This window comes from Silurus meridionalis, chromosome 7, assembly GCF_014805685.1.
Source record: "Silurus meridionalis isolate SWU-2019-XX chromosome 7, ASM1480568v1, whole genome shotgun sequence".
Classification (NCBI taxonomy): Eukaryota; Metazoa; Chordata; class Actinopteri; order Siluriformes; family Siluridae; genus Silurus; species Silurus meridionalis.
In genome coordinates this window covers 14,478,141-14,501,910 of record NC_060890.1, presented here as the reverse complement: position 1 = coordinate 14,501,910, position 23,770 = coordinate 14,478,141, and the positions used below count along the sequence as shown (strand labels likewise).

The window sequence follows — 23,770 nt, the reverse complement described above, 5'->3', positions numbered from 1 at the left end:
TGAGACCCTTCCATGGAAATACATTCTGCCCTTTGGTGAGCCCCCACCTTGTGAGCTTGCATCTCATAACATTAAGAAAAAATGAGAGTTCAAGTCTCATTACAATACATTTAACTGTGGTATTGTAGCATGGGGGTCGGGGGGTTCTTTACACGTATTTATTGAAAGTACAGATCAGTTTCAGTTTTCTGCTGGGTTTGGTAAGAAACTTTTCCTATATCTGCATATGAATTAAAGTTCACTAGTGTCTTAAAACAGAAGTATGTAATGAAGTGTATGTTGTCAAATTGAGTGCTATCAGCCTGATGCTGGTCTCAAAAATTCTGAAAAATTCATAAACATCTTTTTACACTGAAGTATTATGAAAATGTGAATAATATTATAAAATACTGGTTAGTTCTTGGTTGTTAGTTATAATATTTCAAGATTTAACAGGAAATTAAAAAATGATGAAATAGAAGGCATCAACAATATGCAACTGATTAATTAATTTTATTTATTTATGAAATTTGACCTGATAACCACAAACACAAGTTAAAACTATGCAGGAAAACTGTGCAGTGCTGTCTATAAGAGAACTCCCTGCCCAAGCATCCGACCTTAAACCTATGGAGCTGCTCTAAGAAGAATCTATTAAAATGGTTAATGAGACAAAGATCTGTGGCATTCAGTTCCACAAACTTCTGGGCTGTTCAAGAGATAAAACTGATCACTTACCATCATCTTTTTTATAATTTAAACAGTGAATATTCTCAAACTGTTTGGTGAAATTAAGTAGAAATTACACGTATAAAGATCCCATCCTTGGAATGAAGCCACGAAGCCATGAAGCCACTTCAGATATGAGTAACTCCACTTGTTCTACATGTCATATTGCTAAAGTTAAAGCAGGCTGAACTCTTGGGCTGAAACATTTCCTGTATTCTTGACTTCCCTTTTCTTTATTCTTTGCATGCATATAGAGTTGATACATACAACCCCAGGAATCATAATTACATTAGTTGGAAAAGATGTTGGGGCTAAGTGTGTGTATGGGAGGGGGCTCATCCTATTTTGTAGAAATGCTGAAACTCCAGGAGGTCCGACAGCCAATTAAATAAGCACCAATCCAGCTCCTCCCTACCCCCACAGATCCTGTACTCTCAAACTCTTCGTCCCACCCCTATTCAATACTCATTCCTCACTGAGAGTGTGAAAGAGCAGGAGAGAGGGAGGGAGAGCTTTTCCACTGAAATCTCCTGTGTCTCTGTCTGCTAGTCATAGCCATGGGCCACTGGAGGTAGAGTAACCAGACCAAAGAGCAGAGAAAGGGGGTTGAGACTTCAGATATGCCCGGTAGCCTACAAGTCAGTGGGGTATTGTCTGCTGAGAGTCCACAGAGACTAGTTTAGCCCAAAGGCCCTCAAATCACACACCTGGCCATCTACCTCACCAGCTGTTAAGGAGGAGCTGGTGATGGAATTTTTTTTTTCCAGCAAAATAATATCAGCACAACAGAATCAATGCAATGACCAGCTAAACATCATCAACCACTTTCTAAAAGATTTCTATTTTACACTTTATCACAGTTAAAATAATTGCTATTCACATTGCAAATTGTGCTCATTTTTCTCTATGTGATCAGCCATGATAAAGACTAGGAAATACAGATGTTCCCAGGCTTAATCTTAATCCATGAAATCCAAGATGCCAAATACAGTACCATGTAAACAACCAATTAAAACAAAAACATAACGAAAAAAAATATATACACATAAGTTTAATAGTGTAAAAGTGTCGTTTTTAAAAAGGAAATTGGAATGTCAGATTCATCTATGCTCATATTTAGTAAAAATGGTTTTATTACTGTCAAAACATTTGTATTGGGATTAAATGCAAGGGTCTAAAGTGTGGAAACCGGCTCGGCATAAATTAGATATACAGATAGATCCTCCATACGGGGCCTCTGCGGTCTGAATGGCAGAGGAATGTCACAAAAGAGAAAAATAGATGCAGGGCAGGAGCAAAGACAATAACTGCATGAAATATCTTTGCCTTGATTCATCACTGGTCATCGATCAATATTGCCTTCAGATGAACCCTACAGCAATACAGGTTGCGTATAAAATAAATGAAAATGATTTTATATATATATATATATATATATATATATATATATATATATATATATATATATATATATACATAAATATAAAACAGTAAGTAGTCTACCAATGTTACCCTAGCAATATTGTCGCTTATATTTGTTTTTCTTCAACATGTTAAATTAAAGTATTGTGTATCTAAAATTATTTTTTGAAGCTTGCCAATTATGAGGGTACTTATTCTGGACTATAAGAAAGTAGACATAGACAAACCCTTTATATTTATAACATAAAATACATATATAGTCTGTTCTTGGGTGTGTTCCCACCTCAGGCCCTTGTTCTCTGAATAGGTTCCAGATCCACTGCCCTCAGTACCCAGAGAAAGCTCGAACTGAGAATGAATGCATGTAGAAATATATATATTTTAAAGGACACGTGATTTATATGCTCCTTTTTTTTTAAAAGGTCAAATTGTGTCCTGTTAGTAAAGCAGTGTAAAGTATACAATTGGAACAACTATTCTCAAAATCTCGAGTACAGAAGTCTTAATAATCTCGGCCCTTAACTTTATTACATATAAACAATAATGTTACATAGACTTTATATAAACACGAGCGATAGCAAAATATCTCTTGTGAGAAACCGCGCGCGCACACAGAGGCATAGATGAACTCAATAAACCGCACACTACCGAACTAAAGAAGTATTTTCAATTCCTCTACCACCACTTTTCACATATATTTGTACCACAATGTGCGGTTTTGGAGGTTTTGTCCCGACTGTCCAATTAGAAAAGATTAGCACTTTCTAGGAGCAAAACGTCACGAGCACTTGGGCCGTAGGCTAAAGCTTTGAACAGCTAAACGAAGCTGACCACAAAACGTATCCATATTCCACGAAAAAAAAAGGTGGACCGACTGCTAAACTGAACTCTATCGAACCCGAACAGTGTTTTGTTTTTCGGTTCATCTAAATGAGCAAGACGCCGTCCAACAACCACAATGTTTGTCTTTAGCCTAGAAGGAATTTTACAAATCCTGCGCAAAGTGCAGCTCGGAAGGACCTGCGAACTGACCGGTGAGCTGTGTGTGTGTGTGTGTGTGTGTGTGTTTGATCATTTCCAAATTTGAAATGGTGGATATAAAATGCATAGATGTTTACAAAAGCTTTCATTATTTTTACGCCCAGCAAGAATCATGATTAAAAAAAATAATTAAAAAAAGGAAACTTTTTATTTTGTAAGCTACAGCGTCATTTCCCCTCGTGTGCCCACATGTGAGTTCCTCTCACGTCCACACAAGCCTCCGTTTAGAGTTTCCATATTGTCCATGTTTCCAGTTTGTTTTTGCTCTTTGGATGTTTTGAAAGCTTTAACGATTTGCGCATGACTCTTAAAATATAACACATTAGGTTTAGATAAAAGTCGTATTCAGGCGTTATAACTATCATGTTATAGCCTACTTTGGATAGAAAAAAGGGAAACTTGAATAAAGGTTTTGCGCAAATGATCGAAGAGTTGCTCAGGATATTAGAGGACCCACATTTTTACTTTATGTCTAGAGAGCGTTTGGTGGTTGGACATGATGGACCTTGTAACAGAACAGGCCCGAGTGCAGTGTGGTAACATGGCTGGAGCAGGAGGGCAAGACAAGATTGGTTGTTGTGAAAAATCACAATAAATCTACAGTATTCAGAAAAGCTTTTTATCAGTAAGGAGTGGACGGTTTGAACCACGCTGACTGTAGCTCTCTTCATGGCAAAGCTGAAGGCAGATACAGGATATTACCTTAAACTCATGACATTTTATATCCGGTGTCTTCGAGGCTGCTTATATATTTAAGAAGTGATAACAAAATGAAAGATTTCTAGAGCAGTGTGTATGACTTAGTGAGTGTGTGTCTTGTATGTGTTTACTACTCTATCAAACACGGCACGTCTCTGTGTTTAGCCATGGGCATGTCATTTCCACAAACTAATATAGAATCATCAGAAATAAATATTTTATTTGATATAAAATTATCTATAATATGAAATGGAAATTATGAAATGATAAGTATAATTTTTAGCCAGTTTTTTTTAGCCCAAGATGTAAAAGAATTCAGAATACCTTTCGGTTCACTTACTACTCATCTACATTTTCATGTATGTTATGGTAAAAAAGTATGTAATTTTATATATATATATATATATATATATATATATATATATATATATATATATATATATATATATATAAAATGTGTGTGTGCATATATACATAAATACAGTTTATTATATTACATAAATACATTACATAAATACATAAACACACACACACACACACACATATATATATATATATATATATATATATATATATATATATATATATATATGTTTATGTATTTATGTAATATCCTAAACTGAAATGTAGCCCTAAACTATACTGTTTACAGGTGTAGAGCATTCAGCATCTTTTTGTGCATCTCATTGGAAAACATGAACAACAGGTTGTCTCCAAATGATTGGTGAAAGACATGAGAAATGACAATAAAGTGAGGAAAATGTTAGCATACAACAAGGAAAAAAATGACACAAAAGTAATTTTTTTCGATTAAAGTTTAATAAATAATTTACATAAATTCCTTACGAAAAATTATAAGTGACTTACATACATGTTGCAAATGAATACATCTCTGAATTGTAATAAAATAATACATGAACATTAGAAAACGTTTAACCCACATGCGTTCTCACCAATGATTATTGATATGCAATGATATTCCAACTCCACTTGGGTTTTTTTTTTTTTTGCCGTGTGTGTAAACTTCCTTTTTCTCATGATGCACTTCCATGAGTTTGTTAAGGAAATGCTCAACTGGATAAGCAGAAAAGATACTAAAAGATAAATGTTTTAAATTTTATATACAAAATTTACAAGGCTTAATGCTATTATTAATTTAACTACTGTTGATTTACTTTGAGTTTAGTTGTTTTCTTTCAGGATTATTGGTTTTGTTGTTATCGTTGTGCTCATGGTCCTACTGCAAAACTCCCCCTCCTGCTCTAGTCAGCTTGAATTAAGTTCACATACTCGATGCTGCACTGCGGCCCTGGCCGTTCTGCTTAACTACACTCGCAAAACTCAAATAGTGTGTGTGTGTGTGTGTGTGTGCGCGCCCATTTGTTCTTGTTTTTAAGTGAAAAGGAAAATAAAAAATAATGAGAACAATAGCAATAGTGCTCAGGCATTAATTATAATTACTATAATAAAATGATCTTATAATAATTTCCATTTTCATTGTTGTATTATAGAACGTGGAGCTGGTATTTTCAGAAGTAGGTCTCCAACTTAACCTTTAAAGGTTCCTTTTAGAATCAAACAACAGTTTCTATTCAGAAAGGGTCCCAACTACAAGCCATTTATTAAAATCCTTATTTATTCAATGAACCCATGAAGAACGTACTTGCCAATAAAGCAGTTGATATTGGGTATAGTCTATTTTATCACAATGTTCTGATTTCTGATGTTGTCCAAATGTCAATCAAATTAGGTCTCTGTTAGAGAAGTGATTTAGGAGACCGACATTAAACAAGACACAACTGCCTATTACATTTTATTTTTCAGTCAGAACACATAATTCCTGTTGAAAATAGTGTTATTGTGTCTGCAACTATAAAGTTAGGTTAAAGTGGAATTGTTATTAATTATATCTGGAAGTAATATTAAATCATTGTCTCAAAATGATTGGATCCGTTTTTATTTTTAAATCTGATAAATCCTACTGCGTTTGCCCAGACTGATTATGCATGCTCCTATTACGCATGATGCAGTCTTTTTTTTTTTTTTCTTAATATTGGAATTTGCTTCTTAATTTGGAGTCTTAAAAACCCGTAAAGGAAACCAGGTAATTAAAAATCGCTTGGTCTATGTAAACGCTAACATGTTCCTCACGTCATAGGGCCGCATTACTGCGTGGCACCAACATGTCACGTGAATCACGTTAATTTATAAAACAAAACAATGATCTAAACAAAAAAATCCATTTATACTTTTCTGTTATTTTTTATCGATATTTAAGAGAAAAAAAACCAGCGGCATTGTCATGACCTGTGACTTTCCCAGTAAATACGGGCCAATGAATGCAATAAATGTACTTTAAATGTATGTTCAATAGGAACACGGCACCTTGTGAAACTTATCTGGACAAAACCACTACATTTCACAATTATAGAAAATTAATTGTAAGTTTGTTTTGAAATATTTTGCGAATCTATACTATAAATTAATATCTCTAAAAATAGCACACCCTATTATATGGCAAAAATCTGAAATTATTTTGTTCGCAGTTAAATGGAAGAAACGAGTCAAGTGACATATAACATTTCATTACAGTAATTTCTAAAAAATTAGGATTGCAAATTATACAAGAATTAATCGCCCAGATACCTAAATATGTGGTCCATTCCACTAACAGTTCTTGTTCTTACACACACACACACACACACACACACACACACACACACACACACACACACAAATATAACAGTGTGTGTGAACGCACTGTAAACGTGTAAATATCACATCAAACGAATAAGTCTAAAATTGAAATTATGGGATTCGTGTCTATATTTGTTCCGATATATGTAAGTAAATGTATGGAATATTGAACATAAACATGCTGGTTAGTCATTTAAAATCAAATGGTGATGCGCTTCTATTGTTTAAAGCATAAACGAAATGTTCTAAAAAATTTAAAGAAGAAAGAAAAACTGTTTATTCCTACGAGGGCCCGTACTACACTTATTTTCCTATGCATTTAAATGATACCCTAAGCACATTGTTTTGGTAATTGGGTGGAGATTATCAGCATCACACTCAACACTATTATTGTTGTTTCATAATGTTATTGCTGTTGTTGTTATTATTGTTGTTGTTATTGATGTGATCAGTGAGTTTAAAGAGCTGTATGTATTTAAAATTGTATCCCACCTCATAGTAAACCAATCTCCAATATGTTCCCAGAGCAGAAAAAAAATCCCAGATGGAAACAGTGATTTGTTGTTGTTGTTGTTTTTAAGAAATGCCCGGCCCTGGTGAGTTTCGCTTTCCTCCTTTGAGAAAACGATTATTTGAAAGTCGCGCCAAATCTCCGGCGGCTGTATCTGGCTGTAGCTCGGTTCCTCCACAGCAGCATGGCGCACAGGAGGGGGAGAAACACACGAGAGAGAGAGAGAGAGAGAGAGAGAGAGAGAGAGAGAAATAGCGCTCTGATTTATCAGTAGCCGAAATGTGCATTCGGGCTTCTTACAAAACAAGTCCAAACCGCATGCAGCAGCGAGGAAAAGACCGGCATTCATCCTCGTGTTCTCGATAATAGCATAATAAGCCATTTACTTGCCTTTCCGAGTAAAAAAAAAAAAAGAAAAACCACCCAGAGTCGCGCTTTAGCGCCGGTAATCAGCCCTCCCCCCGCTTTTTGGGGAATTAGTTTCCCCTGCAGCAGAAGCTTCCTCCTGATATATTTCCAACAAGACACACTGGAAGTCTCAGAGTCCACTTTGCCTCTTCCTTGTGTCGATGCCAATCCGCGCACGTCCATTAGCTGAGGAGTTCAGTGAGGACCGGAGCGCTCCGCTGAGCCGCCATTCTGCTCCGCTTTAAGGCGAGTTAGCTTTTAGCGCGAGCTCTGCGCTCTGAGCGGAACCGTGCAGGGAACCCCCTCCTCCTCCTTCATCTCTTCTTCCCCCTCCTCCTTCATCTCCCCTCCACCTCCACCTCCTACTGCCTTTCGCGTTCCAGACCCCGCCGTGCTGCGGAGGGGGGAGGGGACGGGGGGGGGAACCCGCCGGACCGGCAGGAGGGAGCCCCGGGCCGACTGAACAAAAATCGGTACGAGGAATTACAACTGGTAATTGCGCAGATTTAAGGGGAAACCTGCATATTTACAAAACGCATTCTATATGGGACTGTAGTACCTGCATTAGCAGCACTTCCAGGCGTTATTATTCTAATAAGAATATCAATAATAATAATTAAAATGTTCAGAATTTTTTATTTTGTCATTATATATATATATATATATATATATATATATATATATATATATATATATATATATATATATATACACACACATGAGTGCAACACATCATGTAGTATAACGGTACGTACATTAGGCTTAATCCACCGGATATTGCAGGCTAAGAAAAAACAGCAAAACGGTATTAATTATTATTATTAATAATAATAATAATAATAATAATAATAATAATAATAACAATAACAACAACAATAATAATAATAACAATAACAACAACAACAATAATAATAATACAACCAGTTTAAAACTTTCGGCAGTGATCTGCAATTGGAAAATAAGAATATGGAGAAAAGCATCCTATATGTTTTTTTTATTATGTTAGTATATTTTCATGTCATATTATGTATTAAACGTGGGTAAACATAAATCGCCAGGGTTTTTATAGATTGTGGATTTTTTTATTTTGTCGTATTTCCGGGCCTTTGAAATTATATTCCAAGGAGTGAGATTTAAGATTTAAAATACTATGGGGGTCTTTAGCATGTTCAGCTCACGCCTATGTAAACGCAACCAGGAGGACAACAGCTTTATTTGCAAGAGAACTAGTTTACCCCTCCTGCTCACCCTCAACTCAATGATGGATGGGCGATCTCCCTTTGTCTCGATGCAAATAGGCTTTAACTCGGAATTGATGGCAAACTCCACAGAGGGGTGATTACTGGACACCCGAGTTTAGCTGCTTTTCTTCAAACCCGTCTGTCACCAACTACATGACCACTGATAATGCGAGGCGCATTTGGCGCACCCACACTATGTGTAAATTACTTTCACACTCCAGAGACGTATAAACTAATCACCAGTGGATCTACTGTAAACTGCTTTCCACTTTACTTTTTATAACCTTTTATAACAGTCAAATTATATGTGTATAATTAAATGTTCTGTTTTTCTTTCTCTTCAAAATTTTGCAACTAAAAAATGCCCAAATTGTATTTACTATCACAATATTTTAAGGTTATTATTCATCACAAGCAAGAGGCTGAAATTTATAATTATTTATAAAATGTACTGAATTGTATTTAACAACTCTCCAATATCTAGTAGTACCTTTTATACATTATTTTCTTTGTTGCATTCACTATTATGCATCTAACTTTTTTTTAAATCAAAGCAAATGCTATAAACCCGTAAACACATTATACAAATCTACCAGTGAATAAAGATGATAAGGTTCTGGACTTGTTATTGGCATGAACCATTTATTTCAGCAATATTTATTTCTCTTCTCCTGTGTTCTACTTTCAGCAGCAGGGACTGATCTTGGCCATTGTGTGACCTTTTTACCTGTAGCTTTAGAGGGTAAAAGCTTGGAAGGTGAACTGAGGGGTAGAATAAAAAATGAAATCATCATTTTGGGCTTTCCACAGTTATGTGAATTTTCGCTGAGAAATAAGAATAGAGAAAGAGAAAAATGTATCTGCAAGCGTGTGTGTATGTGTGTGTGTGTGGTTGTGTGTGTGTCTGTGTATGCACACAAATGCTTGTGTACTGCTGTCCTCAGGCCTCTTGCAATACTCCTACATTATGACCATGGGTACTAAAATTTTATCTCCAGTTCACTTTGTCAGGTTATGGAGTAGTGTGTGTGTGTGTGTGTGTGTGTGTGTGTGTGTGTGTGTGTGTGAGAGAGAGAGAGAGAGAGAGAGAGAGAGAGAGAGAGAGAGAGAGAGAAACAGCTATATTACATTTTGCCTAGCCAGTGTTTGCTCTTGTAACCAGTAAAACTAAATGTCTGGGTACCTTCTAGGCCTTGCCTATGAAACATCACTCATAGTATTCCTGTTCGGTGCTAAAACAGCCATCAGGATTTGGAATTAATCTAAAGGAAAGGCCACCTGTTGCAGGGAGCAGTAAGGCATATGAAAGCCATAATTTAATCCCACCAGGATATTAAATGACTTATTATGTAATGTAACAAATGCTGTCATATAAACAAATCTTTATAAATAAAACTTTAATTTCATGGTAAACAATGAAATGCTAAAAATAAAGTGGTGTAACATACTGTGAAATAATACACAATGTTTGAATATTATCCCCAAAACATTTAGAAAAGTTTTATAGATATCCAAATACCTTGATGAATTGTGGTGTTGTGACAAAAGTACTTTTTATGTGGTCTTGAGATCTTGAGGCAGAGGTCAGGTATGTGGGACATGGGGTTACTTCATCTTGGTTTTTGTATATATCATTCCAAGAATATGTTAAAGGACAACATTCAACAAAGAAATGTGATGGAGCTAAACTGAGACACTCCCTGAGCCTTCAGCTGAGTTCTGATGCCCTGATAAGATTCTCTTTTTTCTCTAAAACAAGAGCAGCTACTGCTGGAGCATCACATGACCTGCCTGCCCTGCCATGTGATGGCGCTACAGATGTAATGAGGGCAGTATTTTCTGCAGTTCGGGCAAAAATCTAGTGCGTCAGAATCGGGCGGGTGGTCACAATACAGACCTTGTCTTTTGCTCCCAGCTGCTGTATTTAACAGCTGCAATAAAAAGGCTTTATTTGAAAAGTCTGGAAAAAATTGTAGCGAATGCCACTGAGCTTTTAAGAGATGTCTCTGTTTGCTTTCTTCTCTGTTTTTAGCATCTAATGCTTCATGCATATGTATGTAAGCTCTGTTGCTTAGAATGAAGAACAGATGTAATTCAGACATGTTCATTTCCGCTGACCCTTTGCTTCCTTTGATATGTCATAGGTTTTGAGTTATGGTGACTGGGGACATTTCAGTCCTTAATCCAAAGACGCTTAAAATACAGGGAAACACATCTATTATGATTTTATCCTCCTGTGAATTGACCATTTAGTTTAGATTCTGACAAAGAAGTGAACATTTATGCTCTTTGTTTATTTGTTTATAATATTAAATTATTTATTGTACAAGAAATTACAGGCCACTATATTTTATTCTCTTGGTGCACCTGACATGACAGGTTTTTGCATTTCTCAGCACTTTGAAACACAGAGAGGAGTGTAGCTTTCCCAGAGGTACTCTGTATGCATAGGTCTGTCTCAATCCAGAGCTCATTTCTATGACCAGGGCAGGTCTATAGTGTGTGTTTGTACCTTCTAGTATATAACTATTGCTTTTCTGGCCACCAGGTCACATTTTAGGAGTTTTCAATTTATTTGAGTGCAGATGGCTCTAGACTGAATGCAGTAATGTTACAAATCTAATTCATCTAACATATCACCTTTATCATTAACGACCATGACCTGGATCATTCATGTAACATCGATTATATTTGTTTGATAACCGAGGCCCTGTAATTGGCCTGTATGGTTAATGTTTTAATTACATTTATTGTCTGTTACAACATGTATCAAAATCTGAAAGTACATTTTTTGGTGTTGTGCCAGCTCTTAGTCTAATGAACTAATGTAATTTTTCTGAAGTAAGCATTGCAGTATGGACAAGTAATTTTCTATTGAGGCACTTACACCCCATTGCTGCTTTTAACCTTACTGGGTTAAGACAATGGTGTTAATTATACAAGGGTACATGTATTGTTACCACAAACATTCACATTCTGTTTGGGAAACAAACTATAAAATCACCCGAAGCACATGATCATTAAGAATATTTGGTTCCCTAATGATTTGTTTATCTTATTACATTACATGCTCAAAACTGCTGCCATTTATAAAAATGTTTGGAGGTTGCTTTAGGTCATTGGCAGTAATGAAGCTGCCTAAGTGCCAAACTCAAATGTACAAGAACTAACACCAGGTACTATACCTTTCCTTAATTCACAGCTGATGTATTCTGAAGCCAAAAAAGAGTAAATAAGTATTCTGTTAGACTAAGCTGAGCACTTTTGTGGCTTATACACACACACACTTGCCCTCAGATTTGATAACTTCTTATATTTTTCCCAAATTATATCTTAGTCATACTTTTTTTTACTGTGGTTATTTGACATACAAACTGTAAAACTAATCACTGTAAATTATTTAGTAAGTTAAGTTAAACCTTCAACGAATAGAGTTCATCCTGACTTGTGATTTTGAGTGGGCAGGAATGGGTTAAGTTGTGACGTCATTACCCGTGAACGACCATATTAAAGCAAAGGGCGGGGCTAAAACTCGCTCGCGGGGTTTACAGGGGAAACTCACCTCGCGTTAGGGGCAAAAAGCTTATTTTGGGTTTTAAATGTTTTTTTTTTTGTTTTCTAAACTACATCCTGAGCTTTTTTTAATTAAAGGATGTCACGTGTAATGGATGCATTTGATTTGTTTTTGCTTCAAGAGAAATCTGTAACTCGATAAGTAAAATTCAGTCGAAGCGAACGTGTGTTTGTGTTGTTTTTGCAAATGGTTCCAACATCTGTCTCGGGTTTTTGTTCTTGTGGAGGTTTGAAGCAAACAATCACGTCGCTTTTATTTCTGTTTTTAAAAGCGCGGTATGTGATGATCCTATTCGGTGGCGTGATTTGCGGGTTTCTTTCTGCCTGTGTTTTGTAAAAAAAAAAAAAGATTTTTTTTTTTTTAACATTTTTTAAACGACAAAGTTATGTGATCGTTATCTTATTTGAGTAAGGTGGGGGGTCCACCAATATGGAGGAGCCTAAGTGAATAAATGCATCCAAGATCTTCTCGGAGAGATTGTGAGGGGGTCGCTTCCCCCCCCGTAGTACATTTGAAGTCCAGTTCCAAGAGCGATCTTAAAAGGGGGAAAAGAAAGAACAGTCCAAGGTGCGTCAGGGAGTGGGGTGCCGCGTGCATTCAAAAACAAAAAAGCTAAGAAAACGCCATGCATTCGGTAAATGTGTGTGTTAAATTGTGTTCATCTCTTCATCAGTTCTTACTTTCAGCTGCATTGTGGGAGAGAAGGACGCGTCATGCTGCAATAAATGTGTGATTATAGAGGCTCGCAGAGGCAGCAGGCTCTATTCGGGCGGATTTGCTCCACGCACTAAACTGGTCTACATTATAGCAGGAGCTGCAGATAGAATCCAGATCATCTTTTAACTGCCAATTAGAGGAGAGTGACCATGCAAAGGGTTTTTTTCGACTCGAACGGTAATTATGCTGCCAAGAACGTAAACTGAATAACTTCTTTACCAAGTCGTCTCTATAGGTGGTAACACGATACACGAAAGAAGGAGAAACTTTAGAAGTATTTTTATTGTCAAAGGCCTGAATGTACAGAACTGGCTTGGTGTTTTCGTCCTTTCTTTTTTTTGCTCCACTCTGCGTAAATCAATAGCCAGTCTCCGTTCTGAATAGATTTGTTGTCCGGATTGGCGTTTTTATAGGTAGGTGTTTTCTACTACTCAGATTTTGATTTATCGCCCTCGCCTAGGATTAGACTGTGAAATAGGTATTTTAGGGAAGAGTGCTATGTGCTTACGAGTTTGTTATTTATACGATTGTGATAAACATTATCTCTTAGCCTGTTTCTTTGCATGTGAATACATCCGTTATCGGAATCACTACAACGTTTAGATTGAAATTGTGTGTGTGTGTATATATGTGTACATATATATGTGTATATATGTATATATATATATATATATATATATATATATATATATATATATGTTTTCAATCAATGTCTGGGAAAGCACACAATGCTTTCAATGGATTAATGTCCAGTGGTATTACTGTCGCGTGTATGTGTGTGTGTGTATATATATATATATATATATATATATATATATATATATATATATATATATATATATATATATATATATAAATGTGTGACAGTGATACAGACACAGGGCTTCCCTCCATGCTTCTAAGTGACCAATGCATTCAATTTAATCAGTACTGTGAGTGAAATACCGTCCGTCTTCTGCATTTGCATTAACTTATCTTCTGCAAGCAGGTAAATGTAAAACCTTGTTGATTTTGCAATGTCAATTAATAAGTCGACAGGAAAACAAAACACGTCGAGGTCTAGAACTCATTAAAGAGCGCACAAATAAACTTTGCTTGCCCAATTTAAATTCAGCATTATAAGCTTCCTTCGGTGTTTTGGAAGTTTTTTCTGGAGGTTTGTGAACGAGGTCAGTCATGAGTTGTTTTGATCTACAAGATCACTATAGCTTTGGCAGGAGATACGTTTTTATGATGAATGAAAAAAAACAGTAACGGTGGCATTTTTACTAGCATACAACGCAAAAAAGAATCGTTCATTTTCAATAGATCTCTCACAAAACAGTGCCAACATGTGTTTTTATATGAGGCCTCCAAAGCCTTATGTAGCTGATTGACGACGGCATGCAAAACGTTGAATGCCCACTTTTGAACATCAGCCCATTCAGCTTGTAGGAATTTCTTCTATTGCGAATAGGTGTATTTCAAAGATTTACAACACGTATTGCAAAACGCAATAATACATAGCAAAACGTTCATCGTTGTTCACAATTTTATGTATCCCCCCACACACACACATTAACGCACATATTGTTGTAGATATTGCGTTCATCAAAATTTAGTATAGTCTATTTTATTTTTTATCGTATATAATACAATCTATGGTGTCATAAAACATACCTGATCAAGAAAAGCATTATATAAAAAGTCAAAGCAAAATGTAATTTTCTCTCCAATCTTCGCTAGAAACAAAGAATTTAGTAACCGCACTAGTTTCCGGTATACACTGCTTTAGCAGTGAAATTTGCGTGAATGATGAAAACTACTAGACCCTTCTTAAATTGTAAACTGTGTAGGCGATAGTAACGAAGGCTTATTTAAAACCATCTGGCATGGAGCCTAATAAATCGCTCTGTGGAGGGAAAAAAGACCCTTAGTACAGAGCCGTGTGTCGGCTTTAAACCAATTTCTCCCCATATCAACCATTTTCCATACTTTTCATGACACATATTGTGCATTTCTGATCATGCCTTCATATATATGACTAGATAAGTTGAGTCTCGTCTGTTCTTTTGAAACAACCTTTTTGACTTGGTTCGTTTTTGTCAGGTTTTCTGCGTATCAGAAATAAGATAATGAAGGTCTTCTTTAATCAAACCAACAGTGACCCATATGTCCAGTGTATTCTGTTACACTTCTTTACCATCGTTTAGTTTAACTTTTAGCTTTTTCAATAAAACAGGTCGTAATGAGGGAGGTTTGTGTCATTTATGGGAGTGAGCCCATACTTGACTTAATTGGACACAGATGGGTTTTCCTATTGATAACCTCGCAGTGGTACCGAACTAAACAGGCGGAAACGCCATTCCCTCGAAATTATAGACGGCGATTGGGCTGATTGGACTTAGTGCCCTCCCTTGTGGGCACGTATGTTTATTCAATTAAGTCAAGTGGTGTAATATGGCCGCGCCACACAGCCTCGATGCCCTGGTTTCTACTTTGTTCAATAGAAATCTATAACTAACTCTGTAATGTAATGTTTGTTCTTTATAATGGCGGTTTCCTTATGTTATACAGTGACCGCATCCCCGTATGTACTGAATGCAGATTGCGAACTTCGCGCAGTCAGTGCGACCCTTTAAGACCGCCAAAGAGAAGCACAGCCCCTGTGTTGTATTAATGCGTTTAGGAAAGTAGGTGATGGCTGAAATAAATGTGTACACCCTGACAGTGGTGTCACTGGTGGGGTGAAAGGGGGCGACGATTCTAAGGGCTCACTGCACAGCTCAGGTTTATTTTATTTATTGTATGAAACGGGGGTTGGGGAAGGAATTCCCAGCAACGCCCCAAGACCGCGTTCACGCCACACTTTCTCAGCGCTGGGAAATGTTGTGACAATCACCAAACATGCCAAGTTTCTTCCACTCTGACCACAAGATCACTAATGTGAACTTACATATAGCATTGGTGTGTGCGTGGATGAAGAGCGCCGAGCTAAAACAAATGGTAAGAGCAATGAAAATAACTCTGTGAGTAGGTTGTCTGTACAAAGTTAGGGAGAGGTCACAAGGTCATAAAATTGCCTGACTTAGTCTTACTTAAACACATTTGAACGCATGTTACAGGGTTATAAGTGACGTCTGTGGGTTACCAAATAATAATCAATATTTGTGTACAATTTGAAGTTTTACGTATAGATCACACAAAGTCTCTCTCTCTCTCTCTCTCTCTCTCTCTCTCTCACACACACACACACACACACACACACACACACACACACACATATATTAGTGACTTTTTTTTTTTTTGCAGTCATCGGTGTTAGATCAGCGTAAATGAAAATGGAATAGAAATACCTCAATATACGTATTTATTATAATGCTCTTGTGCACAGTTCATCAACACTAAGACTCAATAGACATGTATTCGCATGCAAGTAGCATCAGATCAGACACGGAATTGGAGCATCCTGCTTGAAATATTCTTGCCAAAGGCGGAGCAGTGAGAACACGGCCTGCTTCAAACCGGTTTAAAACTGCGGCCTAGAACAATAACGGGGTCTTGCAGCAGCAGTCTTGGCCCGCGCTGGTGACAAACGGCCCGTTCCGGTAGTTTGAATGTGGCCAGGAGATGGAGGGAAAGTGTCAATCAGAGACGCTCCACCGATCGTGGACAATGCTCTTCGTGGGACTGGTCTGTTTCAAGAGCAATCAGTCACTCCGCATTAATTATCCCCGCGTCCCACAGCAGGGTAGCTCGCGCTGGCACTTCTCTCTCTCTCTCTCTCTCTCTCTCTCTGCGGAGTCTCGCAGGCCAGCGCTATTATATCGTACAGCACTAAATACGAACCTCACACCCACCTTTCAGGTTGCGAAAAGAAACCAATAAAGTGCAGTAAAAGGGGCTTCCGTGTCACTAAATATATGAAATGTAGATGTATGTTTAAAGAGGTGCATCTTCATAAATTGTAAAACAGATTTTTATTGTTCCCTTACATTTTTAAAAGACATTTTAATATTCAGGGATTTGCCTTCAAAAATTTAAGTCACGATCATAAATTGAAGTGATTTTTGTCACTGCTATCAACTCTTCCACGTATGCTTGAATCTTCTCCAGAAGTTGGTCTGAATATATCGACGTTGTGTTTCATTTAAACACCGTGAGGAATTTTTTGTATTAATTTCTTTTGTCATGGGTCTTTCGGTTACGACACGGTTAACGTTTTAATGTAACTGCACTGCCGTGGCTGCAAGTTCCAGCAAGCGACCAGGCCACATGAGAAAAACAGCGAAGAGCTCATATATTCTGTACAATCTACTACATAGCAGTCGTTACAAAATTTATTTTGTGCTTCCCTTTCCCTTTTTTCCCTTTTTGGGTTATTTAGCATTTTGCAGGTGACGATTGTTTTTCATTTAGTTTATTGCGGGCAGTTGATTTAAATAAATTAAATAAAACGTTTTAATTTAAACAAGTGTCTTACGCGCTCTCTTGAAAATGTATGTTTTCTATTATTTTTATTTTTTTTTATTTTTTTTGCTTGTTGATCGTGTAGAATAAAAATGAATTAAATAAGCCCGGACAACCAGTTAATTATAGTACAATTTTTTTTATCAAATATCATTTACAATTTATTAATAATAGTTTTTCAGTGCATTAGCGCTGATGTTTTTTCCCCCTTTTGTTTATTGTCCTGATAAAATGCACACGAAAATCGCCGTCCTGTAAACACTGATAAGTGAGACATTAAATGTCACTTATTCCACAACTCTTTGAAAACACAAAGCAGGCCACTTACAGTGAGGAAATGTCCGATCTAAAAAAAAATTAAAAGAGGTTACAGTAAGATGTAGTGAAAGTCCGCAGAAAACAGCGGCAACTTGTTTATTGTGAGGGGAAACCCTCTCGCCTCCATTGCTGCACGAACACGCTCTATCCCCGATATATTGTTCTGGTTCAGCAATATCCATACAGTCTACTCGTTTTAGAATGCTGCAGTTGTATTAAGCTAAATTAATCCGCGCATCTAGATTGTATATTTAATATAACGTGTAATTTCCTCCTTTTAACGTATTCCCTTTGATTAAGTCACTCTTGACTCTCCTTTAGCTTTGGGGCCAGCTAGGTTCGCCTAGGGGAGGCCTTGAAACCGCCCCTTCTTATCTCCTTTCATCATGCAGCTTTGGGCCGCCTTGAAACCGCAAGGCCAGTAATTGCTTTTTCAGGCAGCCCAGTGCGGACTGGCCAGCAGCCAATCAGAGCCTTGTTTACACTCTATGATTGACACCGTTCTGGCAACATGCCAGCCAATCAAACATGTTTCAGGTTGAAGCCTGAGATGTTTAACCCTTTTATGCTTAAAACCATCAGATATTAATATGTACAAAGAACCTATAGCAAGCTATTTTTAGCATATTTTTGCTACGTCATTTGGAGTTTTTCTTTTCCCCGTAAAGGCTTAAGATCTGATCAGTTTAGTTTGTAATCCAAACCAACTATACCAAACAAGATTGTATAAACTAGCTGGATATTTGTGGGTGACCACATATTTTTTTCCAGCAAGTTGAAAAAAAAAACCGGAATATTTTATAGGACTGTTAAAAATAAATTGGAAAATGCTTCCCTTTAAATAACGACGAATTCATGTGCTATTCTTTTTTGAAGCTACCGGTAGACATGTGGTTAGGACGGCTCGGCTTAGCAGCACTGCTGGGGAGGTTGAATGTAGCGCGCACTGTTTTGTTTCGTTGCCTGATGACTAACCCGCCATTGGCTTAGAGTCGCAGCCAATCAGAGTCCGTGTTTATCCCGCGGCGCTCTGCTCGAGCTTATTGACAAGTCGGTATTAAACCAATGGGTGAAGCTGTCTCCCCTGGCTCCTCCCTCATGTCTCATTGAGTGGCATGAGCGGATTCAGGAAAGAGCCTGAGCCTGCATGTACACGAGATCGCTTGAGTAGAAGCTCTATAGTGCGGTGTATCTCCGAACTCTAACTGCTCACACTGCAGTCACCAGGCTAGGATGTAACCAATTCCACATGTCGTTTTTTTTTATTCTAAATTTGCTGTCTTTTACCAGTTTTTTACACTATGTTTTTTAACCGTTTATTGTTATGCAAAGGAATAACTTACCAGTAAGTAAATCATTTCTATAGTATACAGTCTATGTGTGTAATAATAAACATTTGTTTTCCAGAGCTGCTCTTACCATATTTCTTTCTCGCAGAATATCTGGTGTTATGCAGAATTACTGTGATACTGACGCGCTGATGGCTGATTGAGAAATGTGTTCCAGCTATTCATTTGCCGCTTCTGATAGGTGCCTGTTACTAACTAATAATAATAATAATAATAATAATAATAATAATAATAACTGGCATGCGTAAATTCCTATTAACGCCTGATGCCTGCCATTTGTGTTTGCACACTCCAGCGACTGGGTTTGATTTACAATATCAAAGCGACTCCGCTCCTAAATAATACATTAATGCAAACCGGCTGAATTTAAAACGGAACTAAAAGACGACAGTTTTCGGTGCTTTTGCGTCATACCAGCTAACGTATTTAATGTATATATGTGTGTGTGTATATATATCATATATCACATATAACATATCCTTTTCATTGCATAGATTTTACTGTACCTACCGCCTACACAATGAACTTATATTTATTATGGATCATATGCATTTTGCTGGATTGTAATCTACGCAATTAAAAACTCTATTTCTTTCTTTCGCATATGTCTAGTTTTTTTAAATATACAATAAAAAACCCCAAATAAACAAACTCGGATGTACACGCGTGTAGCTCACAGGAGCGCATCGTTTCAGAGTGCTCATGCCTCACTGTCCAACTATATTGTTTTCAGTCAGATTTTAACAGAGCTCCAAACATAAAAAAACCCGACATTACCATACAAAGCTTTAGTGGGCTACTGATGTGGAGCTGAAATTAAAGAAATTGTTAAGCCTGTGTCTGTCGTTGCAATGACGCCAGAAAAAAAAGGCTTCGCATTATCATATAGGGAAAGGCTGAAGTGCGCTGTTTCGCAATGAGCGTTTAAAGAATGTCACAGGCAATGAAACAGCAGCACACTGTCTTACATTCTTTAAGTTCGGTTTATCAAAAACATGTTTTTCATCCTTGCATTTGGGGATATGCTGCTTGTCTACGTTTTGTATTTGTTTGCGGATAAAATTGGAAACTGGCGAATTTATCATTCGTGTGTGTGTGTGTGTGTGTGTGTGTGTGTGTGTGTGTGTGTGTGTGTGTGTGTGTGTGAATATATGTGTGTATGTGTATATATATATATATATATATATATATATATATATATATATATATATATATATATATATGTGTGTGTGTGTGTGTGTGTGTGTGTGTGTGTGAGTGTGACATATATCCAGTCACTCCAGTCACTCGCTATCGATGTTCAATTTATAGAAGTCGACTGCAAAATTGCCCATGCGATCGCCACATGATAAACTACGAGATGTGTGCATCATTTGCCTACGTTTGGAATACTTGCATGCATTTTTTTTTTTTCATTTTAATTTAGAATGATGACGAGTCGATAGGTGATCAATCACATGGGCTCTGTTGCTTTTATATGGGGTAGAAAAGGAAGTACACCACTACATTTATTTTACCAGACCGTGTATGTGTGTATATATGTGTACATACACGCACACACACACACACACACACACACACACACACACACACACACACACACACACACACACACACATATATATATATATATATATATATATATATATATATATATATATATATATATATATATATATATGAGTGACTATTTCACATTCTTTAAGGCACATTCCGTGAGTACTGATCTATCTGTATTCTGTTGGAGAGATAGTTGTGCCACGCTGGAAATTCAACTAATTCGTATTTCTTTTTCTTGATTGGATTTAAAACGATACAGAGCCTATTGTCGGTGTGCTATCGCAGGAGGTCATTTACATGTTAATACACGAGATTTGAGTGAAGTCGGGGATTTGGGGCCAAAGGTGATGATGGTGAGGCCTAATCTTTTGGGCCACACTTCCAGATTTAGTGGACAGAATGAGAAGAGTTCAATTCAGAATTCACGCGGACACGGGCAGCAGTTTAACCCAAAATTCATGTCTTGCACTAAAAGGCTTTCAGTAGATTTGTTAGATTCATATATGTTTAGGTGTATAGTGGAACACTGTAAGGTAAACAATATATTTATCATTTGATGAGAGTTGATTACATTTAAATAACGTGAAGGCTGTGTACAAATATTTAATAATAATAATAATCATCATCATACAGATAATAATAATAATGCAGATAATAATTATAATAATATATGTAGAGTATAATCTGTATGTATTATTGTAAAATGTGTCTGATTTCGTGTTGTACAGACTTCAGTGGGTAAATTTGGGGGCGTGCTGCTACTCTGCCTCATTCAGATCAACTCACAGAGAAATAAAAAAAAAAAGACGAGAATTTTAAAACCTGTTTCTACAAGTCTATTCATCTATTGCTTGATTATACAGATATATAATTTCAACACAAGACTGCAAGCGTCTTTTAAAGTTCACGAAAAAAACTCGACGTGTGCATTTTATTTGAACCTGTGCAACATTTCCATTGCATTTCGGACTAAAAGCTGTGCGTGCTATTTTGTTGCAGAAAATATGACTGGGACGTAGGCTACTTTTTGTGAGCGTCAGATCCAACACGGTGCTGAATGCAAGACCTAAGCGAAACTCCTAACGGGATTATAGCGTCGGTTTGGTTTGCCCCCTTTGGATTTCGGATTTATCGGCTGTTTTGGAATGGAAGGCCGGGACTTCGGCCCTCCTCCGCCGCTGCTCACAGAGCGAGGCCCGTTGGCTCATCGCGTCGCCTCTCGGATCACTGCTGCCGGCCACGCAGCCGTGCAGCACCCCGCTGCCTTCCAACCCGGGAAATTCTACCCCTCACACATCCCCATACCTTCACAATCAGGTAAGTGTTTCCACTACTTCTCTTACTGAGCTTTCTTGTTGAGCTTTTGTACACACACACACATGGTTATATTGTATGCTGAGTGTTTCGGCGTGCAGTAGACACAGACACCGCACCTGTGTGTAGTAGGCAATAGGCTGCACATATTTATTGGAAAGGAAAATTATTTAGACAGTATATACTTTTTGGAAATTAGCTCACTGTGCACTGATCTGAACTTTATAGACAAGTTCTATACGGTATTGTAACAACTAATTAGTGTCTGACATTAGCTGTATATATATGTGTGTGTGTGTGTGTGTGTGTGTGTGTGTGTGTGTGTGTGTGTGTGTGTGTGTGTGTGTTTTCTGGTAGAGCTTAAACCTTTCGAAATTCGTAATATTGTACTTTAGTGACTCATTACTGAAATGCGTTATATTTTTGGACGCCTATCACAAACGAAACTCCTCTATGTTCCTTATAGAATATGTAAGAGTGAGAGTTTAGTTTTATTATCAACTAAATTAATGTCTTTATTTGCTATCACACCAACGCCACGTTTGAGCGATGTGCGTGTGCGTAACGTATTTTAGTGTCCAGGATTAGGGTCAGTCCGCGCTTGTGTGTGTGTGTGTGTGTGTGTGTGTGTGTGTGTGTGTGTGTGTGATTTGGTAATAGAGGGTTCTGTAATGCTAGAAAATCCGGTTTCTATATCGAGCGCTGAAGTGACGGGGTGCGAGTGGCTTGACAGTGCATGCATTAGATTTAACAAGTGGCTGTGGCGTTATGAGTCCGGCTGCATTGCATCTCGTTTGCATGCTGATGGGATATAAATGTGTCACGTGCATTCATATAAATGATGGCAGCGACTTAAATCACATTAATTATTAATCACGTGTAATGTATAGACTTAGGCTGCAGACACATTCATTTTTTTGTGTGTGTTTGAATGAGGAAAGCCTTCGTAAAACCATGTAACTGCTACTCAGGATTGTAAAGCAGTAAAGCATTTTCAGATTGGCGTGATGTTTTTGTTGCTCCAGTCTTTAGCGAAAATGCAGCCGACTAAACGTGTAATTAATCTCAGAATCAATGAGTGTCCTGATGGTTGGAGGCAATGCTAAACTTATTTAGGCTTTCCTCCTCGTGTATTGTTTAGAAATTATTTATTCTTCAGAGATTCGTGGGGAATTGCTTTGTTATTTAGGTTAACATATAAACTAGAGTGAAATCCCTGTGCAGTTACTGGTTTACATAGTTACTACATTGTTTACAATTCAACAAATCTGGTAACAATTATGATGACGATGATGATTAAAAATACAATTTTTAATTAATATCTTGCTTAATGTTTGACACCAGCAGTGTTTTCATATAGCACGGGTGTTCAGTTCTGAGGACAGGGTTAATTATTATTGTCATCATTATAATAATAATGACGACAATAATAATAATAATAATAATGATGATAATAATAATACAATTATTATTATTATTATTATTATTATTATTATTATTACTTGCTTTAAGACACCTGATGCAGTAAAATGTTTGGTAGGTGTGTGAGGGAGTCTGGAATGTTCCTGTCTCCCAGGAATCTAAAGTGCACCATGTAAACGTGCATGTCTTGAAGGAAAACTGTTGAACCGGTGGAAGTCTTTTCTTCTCGCCCTAATGAGAGACGCACTTCTCCCTCTCGGACATTGTGATCGGCCTTCTTTGTTTTGTTTTTGTTGTTGTTGTTTTTTCATACTGTATTCCTGGCCCATGGTTTTCGCCT

At 37.1% G+C, this 23,770-nt stretch overlaps 1 protein-coding gene across 7 annotated transcripts in view; it reads left to right on the top strand.

Moving 5' to 3' along the window:
• The window catches only part of bahcc1b (BAH domain and coiled-coil containing 1b), a 99,520-nt gene that overhangs the window by 2,952 nt on the left and 72,798 nt on the right, over window positions 1-23,770 (top strand). The window contains exons 1-3 of one of the 7 annotated variants that reach the window (XM_046854522.1): window positions 18,920-19,130; window positions 19,223-19,315; window positions 21,694-22,011. In XM_046854522.1, the coding sequence (XP_046710478.1) occupies window positions 21,840-22,011 (172 nt within the window). In that variant the 5' untranslated portion in view covers window positions 18,920-19,130; window positions 19,223-19,315; window positions 21,694-21,839. The other 6 variants (XM_046854527.1, XM_046854523.1, XM_046854525.1 and 3 more) reach the window with 6 other exon arrangements.